The 14,133-nt window shown below is 43.8% G+C and overlaps 1 protein-coding gene across 2 annotated transcripts in view; it reads left to right on the forward strand.

The window, feature by feature from the left end:
* GSPT1 (G1 to S phase transition 1) overlaps positions 1-10,702 on the forward strand; it is a 34,484-nt gene extending 23,782 nt beyond the window's left edge. For both annotated transcript variants that reach the window (XM_086691210.1, XM_086691209.1), the window contains exons 8-15: positions 300-454; positions 853-993; positions 2,073-2,166; positions 3,172-3,252; positions 7,032-7,205; positions 8,081-8,170; positions 8,346-8,514; positions 10,208-10,702. In XM_086691210.1, the coding sequence (XP_086547336.1) occupies positions 300-454; positions 853-993; positions 2,073-2,166; positions 3,172-3,252; positions 7,032-7,205; positions 8,081-8,170; positions 8,346-8,514; positions 10,208-10,260 (957 nt within the window). In that variant the 3' untranslated portion in view covers positions 10,261-10,702. The remainder of the gene's footprint in view (positions 1-299; positions 455-852; positions 994-2,072; positions 2,167-3,171; positions 3,253-7,031; positions 7,206-8,080; positions 8,171-8,345; positions 8,515-10,207) is intronic.
* The last annotated feature ends 3,431 nt before the right edge of the window (positions 10,703-14,133 follow it).

The following is a 14,133-nucleotide window of genomic DNA, read 5'->3' on the forward strand; positions in this document are numbered from 1 at the left end:
GCCTTCGGGCATTTTGCAGGGTCGTTCGCTTTGTCCGTGTGCCGGCACTAAGTCACGTGCAGGTGTGAATTGTCAATTATAAAGGCGTGCTAGATTTTGGAAAATTAGGGGATCGGTACAAACATGTACCAAAATCTTCAGCCATTTAGATATCGGGATGTTCAAAAGCATGCATGTTATAACTCACTTATTTTTATTTTCTTGCAAAAAGCTTCAATAAAACTGAAAGGAAAGATACCCCGTTACTCGGAGGGTAGACATGAATGTGTAAGAGTAAACTCTCGGATTTCTTGGAATAGGTCATCTCTGCTAGGAAGGGAGAGTTTGAAACTGGATTTGAGAAGGGCGGACAGACGAGGGAACACGCGATGTTGGCAAAGACGGCAGGTGTGAAGCACTTGATCGTGCTCATTAATAAGATGGATGACCCAACAGTGAACTGGAGCAGCGAGAGGTGAGCTTTGCCGTCTTCCTGGTCTGTACGGGCATCTTAGTGGGACAGAGGGTGGCTTTGCGACCGAGTGCTGTTTGCCCCTGCGGTTTTTCTGAAACCTTAATTTGTCGGGGGCGCCTGGGTGGCTCGGTGGGTTTAAATGTCTGGCTTTGGCTCAGGTCACGATGTCGCGGTTCGTGAGTTCAAGTCCCGCCTCGGGCTCTGTGCTGACAGCTCAGAGCCCGGAACCCGCTTTGGATTCTGTCTTCCTTTTGCCTCTCCCCCTCTCATGCTCTGTCTCTGTCTCTCTCAAAAGTATAAATAAACATTAAAAAATTTTTTAACCTTAATGTGTTTAATAATGAAACTGGAGTTCACTTGTTTCATATTATAATGGAGTTATTCATAAATATTCATAGATATGAAGAGTGCAAAGAGAAACTAGTGCCATTTTTGAAGAAAGTTGGGTTCAATCCCAAAAAGGACATCCACTTTATGCCCTGCTCGGGACTGACCGGAGCAAATCTTAAAGAGCAATCAGATTTCTGCCCTTGGTACACGTAAGTAACCTTTGCTTCCGTTTAGAAAAAATTTATGTCTTTATAAGTAATCTCAGTAAATACTTTCTCTGACTTCGGCTTCAAAAATACCGTGACCTTTGCCCATTTGGTAATTGTGTTGTCTTTTTGTTAATTGAGTTGGGAGAGTTCTTTATGTACCGAGTAGAAGTCCTTTATCAGATAAATGATGTGCAGATATTTTCTCCTCGGGGACACCTTTCTGGACGGTGTCCTTTGAAGCACAAAAGGTTTTAATTTTGATGAAATCCAGTCTGTGTTTTCTTTTGTTGGTTGTGCTTGTGGGGACATACTTGGGAAAACGTTGCCTAACTCAGGCATGAAGACTGAGCCACACTATTTTCTTCGAAACCCGTTGTGGTTTTAGCTCTTACAGTTAGATGTCTGCTGCATTTTGGGTTCGTTTTTTTTGTTAAAGTCTTGATTACTGAGCTTTTGTGAGTTGTTCAAATTGGGAAGTGTCTCTGAATTTTATTAGTATTACTATTATTATTTTTTTTTTCCAAGGTGGTTTTGGCTCTTCTGGGTCCCCTGAATATCTTCACGAACATTAACATCAACTTGTCACCTTGTTCCAAAAGGCAGCTGGGATGTTCATGGGGATTGTGCTGAATCTGTAGATCGCTTTGGGGAGCATTGCTGTCTTGGCAGTATTAAGCCTCCCAATTCATACACTGTAGCGTTACAGAGGAACTGATTTTATAGAATCCTGATTTTAGAGCTGGAAAAGTCCATAAAAATTAAGTAGCAGAATGTAGCCAATTTATGTAGGCCATTTGCTATAAAATATTTTCTAAATCTTAAGTTTATGAGGAAGCTTTATTATATTTATATAATATTTATTGTAATATATTGTATATTATAGAACTATTTTGTTATTTTTTGCGTTTTCTGAAGAATGAAGGAAATGAACTGGATAATAAATTGGTTGAATGAGCGAGTACGTGGGTAGAATGGAAGTATTATTAGAACTGTTTTTTGTATAAAGTTACAGTCCTGTAATTTCTTAAAATTTTAATACTTCTGTTGATGCTCTTTAATGGATATTATTATGTTTTCAGTGGTTTGCCATTTATTCCGTATTTGGATAATCTGCCAAACTTCAATAGATCAGTTGATGGACCAATCAGGCTGCCAATTGTGGATAAGTACAAGGTACCCTGAATGTTCAAGAAATTGGGTTTTATGGGAGGTGAAGTCATTGTTTTGTGTTTTACATTATGAAACAGTCCTGATAATTAACAACATAGCATAGATGTCTCTCTTTTTTATTGTTTTTAATGTTTATTTCTTTTTTTTGAGAGGGAGTGAGAGAAGGGCAGAGAGAGAGAGGCAGACACCGAATCCAAAGCGGGATCCAGGCTCCGAGCTGGGAGCATAGAGCCCAACATGGGACTCGAACCCATGAACTGTGAGATCATGACCTGAGCCGAGGTCGGAGGCTTAACTGACTGAGCCACCCAGGCGCCCCTGGAGGTCTTCCTTAGTGGCCATATGTTGTTTAGTGATATAGATGGATCGCTATTTAATCAGCCAGCCTACTTCATTTAAGCTGTTCCCCACTAAGCCAATAATCATTTTTTAGAGAGAAAGTCACACAGGGAAAAACTGCTGGAGGCAGAGGATTTACACGTTACGGTTGATGGATACTGACCAGTAGCCTTCCAGATACTGGGAGCAGAGTATGTGAGTGTTGGTCGGACCGCAGCCTCAGCAGCGCACTTTGGAAGTTTTATCGATGTCATGCTTTGCCCTCCTCAAATACTTCATCCTGTCAGTAGCTCCATGCTACATTTTTGAACAAGTATTTTTCTAATTTTTTGTATGAGGAAGCAGGCTCAGATTTTCAGAGAATCAGAGTGAATTGAAACAAATAATTCAGATCTTCATATGTAAAATTCTGTGCTGTTTCCAGTAGCATGCCTTTTTAGATGTCAGGCATCCTTCTTAGTGTTACAACTGTACATGTGCTGATGACAAACAATATGGAATATTTGTTACTTGTCCCGTGTTTAAGATTAGTCCTAAGCATTCTGCCACTTGAGCTATAGATTTTCTTTTATGAGTAAGCCCCATAAGATTTCACTTGGGGTTGTTGAACTGTTGTAGAATAGTAATAAAAGTCTGCAACTCCGTGTTTTTAATTTCGAATTTAAACAGGATATGGGCACCGTGGTCCTGGGAAAGCTGGAATCAGGATCTATTTGTAAAGGCCAGCAGCTTGTGATGATGCCAAACAAGGTAAGAATTAGTAATGGTCTTATTTGGATTTCGTCTTGAAAACAGTAGCAAGGAGCTGGAACTTTTAAAAAAAATTAGGGATTTCCGTTAAAAGAAAACTTTTAAAATCCATGATTACATTTTATTAACATCATGTGCACAGTTTACTACAGAGTAAGTGGTATTACAGTGACCCAGTGACAGATGGGGAGGGGCCGGCACCATGTTAGAGCTAAAAGGTTTATCAAGACAGCTCTGCCTCTGTTCTTTCACAAGAGGCAGGTAGGGGTCTGGAGTGGTTAAGTGACCTGTTGCTCTTAACACATTGGGTTATCAAGCAAGCCAGGGACAAAGAGTCAGGTTTAACCATGGTATCATTGGCCTTTTTTTTTTCTTCTTCTTGTACATAATTACATTGGATACTATAAAATAATGTATCCCATCTGTGTTCCTTATCTGTTTTTAGAGAAGAGGGTTTGCCTTAATCGTAAATGAGTCTCGTGTGAATTCTTTCTTCCTATCATTTTGTAAGTTGTTTACTGTTGGAGAGGGTTTCATTCAAACACGCAGAACCCCCATGAATTCTTCCTTTGTGTTACGTCTGACTGCTCAGTTGCTGATAATGACAGATATGTAACTAAGGAACTGTTACCTGCCTCCCAAAGCGGCCTTCTCTCCCAGCTCCTAAGATGTTTGTGTAGGAAAGTAGGCCTGAGCCATCAGAACCTCCAAATAGAGATTTTGTTGGGTTTAAGGGAGAATTTCTTCACCATGCTTATTCTAGGCACAGTGAATTAGGAAAAGTATCCCTTGCCACTGTAACGTTTAGGTATAATTGGCGCCTTACAAATTGTACTTTGAGGTTTCTTGATACCTTATGCATTGGAGACTGGAGTAGCCTCTCCTGGTCTCTTTTTACCAAGGTATTTATCGCTGCAGTTGAATGTCAGGGACAGCAAATGAAAATAGTGCTCATTGTAAATCCGTAGAGCAGTCACACGAGTAGTTTGGTCGTGGTGATGGAAGGCAGATTGGTGGTTCCAAGAGGTGAGGGGACAGAGAATGGGGAGTGACTGGTTAATGAAAGGCACAGTTTCCTTTTGGGGTGATGAAGATGTTCTGGAGCTAGATAACTGGTGATGGTTGTACAACATTGTGAAATGACAAGTGGCTGCCCCTGAATTGTACAATGGAAAGTGGCTGAAAAAGGTAAACTTCATGAGTGTGCCACCACAACAGAAAGAAAAGTACAGTCTGCTGTGAGCAAGTGACCTAGTACCAGGCCCTAGCCATAGGGGAGGCGTCCTCGTAGGCCCGTTACAGCTGCTTGCTGGGCAGGTCGCTGTAGCAGGGCTGTGGCCGTTAGGGAAGCCTTAAAAACTCCGTTCGCTTTAGTCCTGCTGAGTCTCCGTGGAACACAGTTCAATATTTTAAAAGACACAGATGCCTATCTTATGTTAAAAATTAATGGGGAGGTAACCTATGAAATGGGAGAAAGTAATTGTATATCATTAATCTGCGAAGGGGTTAAATCCAGAATATATCAAGAACTACGGGGTGCCTGCCTGGTTGGCTCAGTTGGTTGAGTGTCCAACTCTTGATTTTGGCTCAGGCCCTGATCCCAGGATCATGGGATCGAGCTCCAGGTTGGGTTCCTCACTGAGCTTGGAGCCTGCAGAAGATTCTCTCCATCTCCCTCTGTCCCCTCCCCTGCTCACGTCTGCTGTCTCTCAAAATTAAAAAAAAAAAAATACAAGTCTGCAAAAAAAAAAAGAAAACAATCGACTAAACAATGAGCAGGGGTCTTACACCTGTCTCCGAAGTTGTGCAGCTGGTCAGCAGGCACCTGAAAAAGATGTCCGCGTCCCTGATCATCAGGGGAATGCAAATCGGAACCACAGCGAGACGGCGCCTTGCACCCATCAGGATGGCTACCGTCACAATCACAACCCCAAATAGCAGATGTCGGTGAGGGTGTGCAGAAATTGGAAAACCCTCGTACGCTGTTGGCGAGAATGTAAGCGTGCACAGCGGCTATGCCAAAACGTAACGATGTTTGCTCCACATTTTAAAAATAGAATAATTACACGATTCAGCAGTTCCACGTCAGGACATGTGCCCGAAAGAATGGAAGGCAGACCTCGAAGAACCAAGAACCGATATCCACAGCACCACTTACAAAAGATGAAATGGAGAAGCAGCCGATCGTGGCCATTGACCGATGAGACAAACGAAACGTCTGTACGTACAGTGGACTGTCATTCAGCTTTTCTGACATAGGCTTACAGCATGGATGAGCCTCAGGGGCCTTGTGCCAAGTGAATGGAGCCGGTCACAAGAAGATAAATGATGTATGATTCCACTTAGGTGAGGTATTTAGAGCAGACAATCCTTAGTGCCTTTTTTTTTTTTTTTCCTTACTTTTTGAGAGAGTCCGTGCAAGCAAGGGAGGGGCAGGGAGAGGGGGGCAGAGGATCCCAAGCAGCCTTTGTGCTGACAGGTAGACAGCAGCAAGCCCGATGTGGGGCCCGAACTCAGGAACCATGAGATCGTGGCTATGACTGAAGTCGGGTACTTAACCGACTGAGCCGCCCAGGTGCCCCTTACCTTTCATAAACCAAGAGAATTTGTTGGCCTCTGTCTTAATTTTTGAAACTGGATTAATTTAAAGATTGGACTGGCAGCGTTGCGTTAAGCCGTAGAAGAGTGTGTTCGGGAGAGGGACTGTCCCGCTGGATCATTGGACAGAAAGTAGCAGACAGTACTTGTTAGTTTGTGTGCGGTGGGACTGCTGGTTTCTGCCCCTTTGTCCTGTTACGGTAAAGACTTTAGCTAACAAATCTGGCTCCATCTCACTTCTTGGAAGGAATTTCGACAGCTGTCAAAAAGGTCTAAGCTGCCTTCTGGGAAAGGAGAGCGTTTTGGGTCGGGGAGGGGAGAGGCTGGAGTTGAGCCCGCCGCGGCGGGGGGAAGAGTGCATTCTGGATTCGCCGCCCCTCACCTGCCGTCACCAGGTTGTTTTGTTTTGGGGTGTGTGTTTTAAAAAGACGAATTCTCTCCAGGGGCAGAGACGGAGTAAAGTAAGGCAACGCTTGTGGGTATTGCTTTTCACACTTTTTCCCACCGGTATGCTCTTTTTTAAGTAACTGGTAAGAGATGGCAGTTTTACCATTCGTGACGTTCGGTACATTCACAGCTGTCACCACTGTCAAGTTCCAGAACGTTTTCAACATCCCAGAAGGAAATTCTGTACCCATTAGTCGGTATTCTTTTTTTTAATGTATATAGTTTTAATGTTTATTGTCGAGATAGAGCAGGGGAGGGGCAGAGAGAGAGCAAGACAGAAGACCCAGACAGACTCTGCGTTGAGACCGCAGCCCGATGCGGGGCTCCTCGAACTCCTGAATCGTGAGCTCATGACCTGAGCCGAAGTCAGACGCTTAACTGACTGAGCCTCCCAGGTGCCCCTAGTGACTGTTCTTTCAAAGCTTAATTGTTCAGAAAACTTTGGAGACGTACACTCTTCGGATATCTGGGGTTGAGAGGTAGTAGAAACGGTGTCCTTTGGAATCCTAGAATGTAATCATCGTAATAAAAATGACGTTCATCAAATTCAAATCCAGATGTTAGATTCAGTGTTAATAAACGTTCTGGCTCATCCACGATTTGCAGGAAAATGTGGCTTGAAGGGACCATTCGGATCACGTTACATTCTGCCATGCAGCGTGTGTGTCCAAAAACCTCCAGTTTGGGGTTTATTTGCATGTGGTTTTTTTTGTTTTTTGTTTTTTGTTTTCAAGCACAACGTGGAAGTTCTTGGAATCCTTTCCGATGATGTAGAAACTGATTCTGTAGCCCCAGGTGAAAACCTCAAAATCCGACTGAAAGGAATTGAAGAGGAAGAGATTCTCCCAGGATTCATCCTTTGTGACCCTAATAATCTTTGTCATTCTGGACGCACATTTGATGCCCAGGTAGACTAGTCATTGTAATTGCCTTAGCGGTCTTCACCCTCCACGTGCAATCAGAATGTAAATGCTCTTTGCCTGATCACTGGTGCCCCTCCATCGTGTGTAGCAGGGGAATGAGATAGGGGAGGTCATACATACATATCACGGCCACCGCGATGTCTCACACACACCCGGTCTTCAAGAGGTGGTATTCTTCGGAAGTTCCTTTTTATTTTTGGTCACCTGTTGGTAAGAAGTATTACGACTTAACATTTTGCTCAGAGCGTCCTTCCCTTGAGGAGAGCACAGCCACCTTGGAAATGAGGCTGTGTCTGTTTCTTCAGAGTAAGTCCCCTTCCAGACATGAAGACACAGGGTGTCCGTGGTCTTAGCTACGTGACCTCCCCACAGGGATGACGGAGCACGACTGGCGTAGCTCACAGAATTTTCGAGTTCTGTCACGAGCTCCTATGACTAGGCAGGATAGGTTTTGATGCTGGGTACGAGGCTGTTTACTTCTGCTGGGCCTTAGTCATTGAGAATTGGATAAAACTGTGAAGCTCACAGCTGGAACAAAACAAATGAGAACCAGCTGCAGTGCCAGTGAGTTCCTTCACTCCTCGGGGTGGAGATGGCTTGGAGAGACAGGCTTCTTCGGGTAGTCTGCCTGCTGGGTTTCTAAAGTCGGGCTGTGGCCTAGAAGATGGGTAGGGGAAACATCTCCGCGGTCACGCTTGGACATCAGGCCGCTTGACCCAGCACTTCTAACTCAAAAATAAGTTCAGTTGGTGTCCTGCCGAGATGGTGAGTTCCGCATTCCGGTGGTACGAAGCGGCTCTGCAGGACGGTCAGGTCTGTTTCACCCCAGGGATAAAGATGTGCATTGTTTTGTTTGACAGATAGTGATCATAGAGCACAAGTCCATCATCTGCCCAGGCTATAACGCGGTGCTGCACATTCACACCTGCATTGAGGAAGTCGAAATAACAGTGAGTCGAAATTCTTTGATCATTAAGGGCACCGGGGGCTTTGTGTATGGGTTCGGAGACCGTCTCATCTTGATCATGTCGGATCGGCACCAGTGAGGCACTTGTATCTGCACTCCTTGTCTTAAAGGTTCTTTCACTCGGCACTGTTGTGACCTCCTCCTTCTTTCTTGGACAGGCCTTAATTTGCTTGGTAGACAAAAAATCAGGAGAGAAAAGTAAGACCCGACCCCGTTTCGTGAAACAAGATCAAGTATGCATTGCTCGCTTAAGGACGGCGGGAACCATCTGCCTTGAGACCTTCAAAGACTTCCCTCAGATGGGGCGCTTTACCTTAAGGGATGAGGGTAAGAGTACCGCACGCATCACGAGTTTGTAGAAAACTTGGGTGCGTGTTTTGTGACAGATTCCTGTAACGTTTTGTGAGTGGAGGGAATTGAACAGCAGACAGAATCGGCCGTGCGTTTTAGCAGTATGTGCTGTAGTTGTAAGAATCTTAATTTTGATCTCTTGCAAGGAGCGGGCGTTGAGAGTTAGTTTATTTACTAAGCAAGACCTTCTCTGAGGAAATCCTTTGTACCGTGAGTGATTAAAGCCCATCCTGGAGGGCTTAACCCTGGAAGGCACGTTTTTTGCCATACGAGCCTCTGCAGTAAAACCTTGTCATTTCTGTGGTCAGAAGACATTTGAAAATGAAGTCTGATAAAACATTCACTACATGGATATTGGGGGGGGGGGATAAAAGGGATACAGAAGCTGATGGTCTTTTAGCACCTAATTTTTACAGAGGTTTAGTAGCGTTTTTATGTGAGTGTGGGTGTCCTTCTGCCTACTTCTCAGTGAATCTGAACAACTGTGCTTTTCCTGTCTTGTGGCCGTGAAAGTCTTTGGTAGCATGAAAACACAGCGGCTCTTAGTAAATGGCTCCCTGTGGCTGATTAGTATTTCTGACTTAGGTAACTAAGTTTAAGACGGTGGAAAACCTTACATAAAACACTGTGGCTCAGCTGAGATACAGAATCGGCAGCTCAGTTAGTCCCGGTTCTGTTGGACAAAAAACGATGTGTCTCCTGCGTGTCAGCAGCTGTGCAGAGCATGGGGAACACAATGTGTCCAGTTCCTGAACCTTCCTTCAGAGAAATCTGTACGGAGACTGGCTCCATTTTATTTTAAAGTCTGTATCTAGTACTAGTGAAGCTGGTCACTGGGTTTGTCCTGTTCACATAACAAAATGAGAACCTTAGTTGCCGGTTAGAACCTGATAAAAATCAGTCGGCCAGAAGAAAGTAACCTAGCAAAAGTGTTTAACCCCAGAGTTACTTGTTTTCCTAAGGAGGTGCTTGGCTTTTAAGTTCTTCACGTGACCTGATGGGATTCGTTCCTCTTGAAATAGGACTGAGAACCCTTCTTAACAGCTTTATTGAGAGAATTTATATACGTTGAAATTGACTTGTTTTCAGTGTACGATTTCATGAATTTTTGCAGGTTTACAGGGTGTACAGTCATGACCACATTCTGATTGTGGAATATTCACAACATCTTAAAAAAAACAAAAACAGCCCTTACACCTGTTTACGGTCGCTTGGTATTCCGCTTCCCGGCCAACCACAAATCTTTCCCTCTCTGCCTTTTTTGGACGTGCCGTATAAATAGAACCATACGCTTTGTGGTCGTTAGTATCTAGTTTATTTTGCTTGGCACGTTTTTGAGGTTCGGCTCTGTTAGGACACGTATGTAATTCACTCCTTTTTATTGCCAAATAGTATGCCATGGTACAGGCGCTCCACGATTTACTTGTCCACACACAAGTTTGTGATAACAGGAAATGTAGTTTCTTTTCGGCTCCCCCCACCCTCCAAAGATCCACTTACTGAGACGACCTGATGAGAAATCACACCTTTGGTGGTAAAGCCAGTCAGTAATTTGCATTGTGAAAAATAGTTTTATGTTTTACAGTAATCAGCTTTAATACCTCACGTAGCTTTGCTGTTAACTACTGAAAAGGGTTTTTGTTTGTGTTTCTTTAAATTTCATTTCTAGGTAAAACCATTGCAATTGGAAAAGTTCTGAAACTGGTTCCAGAGAAAGACTAAGCATTTTCTTGATGATCCTGCACAGTACTGTGAGGAAAATTGACTGCAAAAGCCTACTTCACACCGCCTTCTCTCATTTTCTGCCCATTGACAAACTTCTCCCCATATTTTGCAAAGACGAAATTCACAGCAAAAGTCCACATAATGTCAGCTTTCTCATATTGAGAGCTCTGCTATGCCACTGTTGAATTTTCCCCCAGGTTTTTTTCCCCTCCCCTCCCAAACTCTGCTTCCTTGGACAGATTTGGCAATAGCTTTGTAAGTGATGTGGACATAATTGCCTACAATAATGAAAACTTACCGGAATTTTTTTTATTTTTCATCTTCCCCTTAGACCTACTTAGTCTTTTTCCCCGAGGCAGATCATTCTGAGTGTGCGAGTGTGTGTGCACATGTTACAGAGACAACTACCATGTTAATAAAATATTCAATTTGAAATCCTTTTCGGTATTTGAATTGCTTTTGAATAATATTTTTTACCTGGATGTAACATTGTTGCATTAGCTTTTTAACTTACCAAGTAACTGAGTACATTTTATTGCTTGGACTTTTCTAAACTCCTTCCCCTATCCACTACTTTAAATGAGGCATTTACAAACGAAGTTCGTGTTTGTATTAAAGGAAAGAACTCGTTGGACCCCTCCTTTTGATGGCTGATGCATACATACAGTTAAACGCCTTTATGCGACGGTGACACTGCTTTCGTAGGTCTGTCCCTTACGTTCCGCCAGTTTGTATTTTAACACGACTTCTTAGACACAGTAAGTTGTCTTAAAGTTAAAGAACAGCATACTGTCGTTTTTATAAGTAAAGCATAATGAAATTGTACCCCTACGGAAAATTCCATTCACTCGTTAAATTAGTGGAATTTGCAATAAAGACAGCATGTTGAGACCTGGCAAAAAATGCCTCCTTTAGTATTTATAAGAGCTGCATGCATCTAGTATGAAAACCCGTATCAGTCGCAAGTGCCACTTCTACAAACGACACCGTTTACTATCTGTGTCGGTAATTTTAAAGGCTGGATGATCCTTGCTGGCGAAAGCTGCATCTCGTCCAGCAACTATAAACGAACACCTATTTAGAGCCACCCGAATCTGCACGGACGGAAGTTAGCAGTGATCAGTGGATCAAGCACAGTATCGACGTTTTTCTATTATTTGAAACTGACTGTTTTCTTAAATACAAAGCTGAAATTTGCTAACCTGTAATTTGGAAGAGCCACACTGGAGCATTGTGGGGGGTTTTAGATGGAAGGCTGACTTTCGACTGCAGCTGTCGTGACTTTGAAATTTTTAACGAGAGTTAAGTGGGAAATGGAAGAGCCGCTTTCTGCGTTTCCTGGGAAGCCCCCCACCCCACCCCCCCGCCGCCCTTGATTTTCAGTGTTGCCGTTTGTCAAAGACCTGACCTCTTTTTAGACTGTGGTTTATCTCGAAATAAGATACTTTGTAATTGTGTATTTAATGTAGTGTGCCCTGTAATCTTCCTCAGAAAAGAAAAGCCTAGTCAGACTGTATTTCCAGTCACAAAATATAAACCTTAATCTAATCCTGTTCTCTTAACTTTCGCATTACCATGCATTTCATGAACGAGGCTGTACCTTAGGGACGGAGCAAAGCTCTTGCCCTAAAGCTCCCTAGAACCATACTCGTGGCTATTAAAGTGCATGAAATTTAGCTAAATTTTACTATGTCTGCAAATCTCTGGGCTTTTATTTTTCGGGGAAATAGGGGAGGTCTAATCCGTACTTAACGCTTCTTTTTTGTACTTCCAAGGTAATAGGAACAGAATAGCAGTTGCCTAGATTTTAATGAATCTTTAAACGCGTAAGAGTTGTTGAAATTACTTCCAAAACTAGATTTCCATTTTTAAACTGAACTCATTTTTGAAAACCAGTTCTGTTTGCTATTACAACATTTACACTTCTAGAATATCAGGCACACGTTGCCAAGACTCTGCCGCAAGACGAACGGATGCCGGCTGTGGAGGGCCTACGTCTCAAAAAGAAAACATCACGAAGATAAGTAAAATGACGAAAGAAAGATCTCACCGGATTCGTTTTACATTTGTGCAAATAATCAGATGCTTTAAAAGAAACCTCACTGTTTAATTTAACCACCACCTTACGTTCTGTGGGCTTTGAAGTTCTTCGGGAAGTGCGCGCGCGTCGAAGAGCGCTGATGGATTTTAAACTCCTGGTGACCCTGGCCGGTGACCTGGTTGGGGAAATGCAGCGTGTGAAGGGAGCTGGCCGTGGGCGATGCCGGGCCCTTCCAAAGCAGTTCGGGTTCCTGTGCTGCCGTTCTGTTCTCTGCAAGCGCACGTGTGCTGCTGTGGCTGACGGTGCAAACACAGGGTAGCTGACCGCAGATGAGGGTGATACAGACCGAAACAGTTTGTTCTCTGGCTTTGGCGTAGATACGTTAGAATCACAACTTTCTTTGCATCTCTTTGCATTCGTGTTCTGGATACAACTTTCATGCTTGATTATTCATAGTTTTTTAAATTAATGAATTTAAGACAAGAAAGCTATCCTTGAAATGAACATCTTAAGTAACTGCCATTTTCCACCCTTGACTGCGGGAGAGGGGTAAAGCTAGCATCTGTTTCTTGTCTTTAATTTGCCAAAAAGGACTTGTCCAGCGAAAGTCCACGTAAAACCAAACCCAAAGAGTCGGACCGAGCAGCTGTCGCCATGAAACGAGGTGACAGAGAGTAAAGTGTTCGTGAATAATGAAGCCCGTGCGTATTTCTTTGTTTGGAACTGAAAGTCTTGAAATCTGTGATACCCGGATATCAGACCTTTGTAAGTTGTGAAAGTACAGGCGGTTCGCCATAACGAGTGGTAATTCACACTGGTCACGAGAACGGCTTTTCCGGGATGCGATGGACTTTGAAGGGGCCGATGCGCTTGGACCGTGACGGAAGTGCTGCGGGATATTTGGGGTCATACTTTCCATCAGATGTGGTTTTGCAACCCAAGAACAAGGTGAGCCTGCGGTCAAACGCTGCTTCCGTGATGAACTCTTGACAAAAGCCCGCTAGACTCCCTGGCATCTTCGGGAACACTAGTCCCCGGCTGTCACCGCTCCGCGGTCTGTGAGGACGGTCCCACGGGGCAGCGTTTCAGCTGCCTTCCTTGCTGTCAGCCTTCCTCACGGCCTCGCCACTGCGTCCCTGATGGCTTCGCTGCCTTGGGGAGGGACTTCAGGTAGTCGAGGGGCAGATCGTTCTTAGGACCGCTCTGACCATCCGGCGACTTTGAAACCTTTAAAACCCTTTGTGATGAAACCTTTAAAACCCTTTGTGAACATTCTGGTTTGCTGCACTAGAGCGGACTGTTGAACGATCTGATGTTCTGGACAGGGTTGGCCTACCTTCTCAGAGAAACTGTGCTAGTAATCCTCTCACAGACGTGCGTGAGGCAGACGGCAGTCAGAAGGATTTAGGGGACGATATTCTGTCTCCAAATGCCATGGCTTCTATTTCCTCCACCTCCTTTCTCAGTGACCCTAGCACGATGCCGTCTAATACGTCCACGCTTTGCTTCTTCAGAGATCGCCGTGGCAGCCGCTTGGTAAATAAATAAATGTAATTTCACATGCACAACTCAGACGACTTCTTGGTAGGTTTCAATTTAGCCGTCAGTTGGTTAGATTAGATTTCCTAGTGAGTGGAATCGGAACTGTTTTTATTTGCCTCGCGACAGTTGAGTGGATTCCATTTGAACCAATTTACTGCCAGAATTCAGATCGGGGAGGTTTGGTTCAACCTGTGATGGTTTGGGCTCTAGGGTACTGTTGACTTTTGGTATCCTAGAACATACTGAGACTTCCCTTCAGTCAATACGCTATTTCACATACCTCTAAT

This window comes from Puma concolor, chromosome E3, assembly GCF_028749965.1.
Source record: "Puma concolor isolate L17-30 chromosome E3, mPumCon1.1.hap2, whole genome shotgun sequence".
Taxonomy (NCBI): Eukaryota; Metazoa; Chordata; class Mammalia; order Carnivora; family Felidae; genus Puma; species Puma concolor.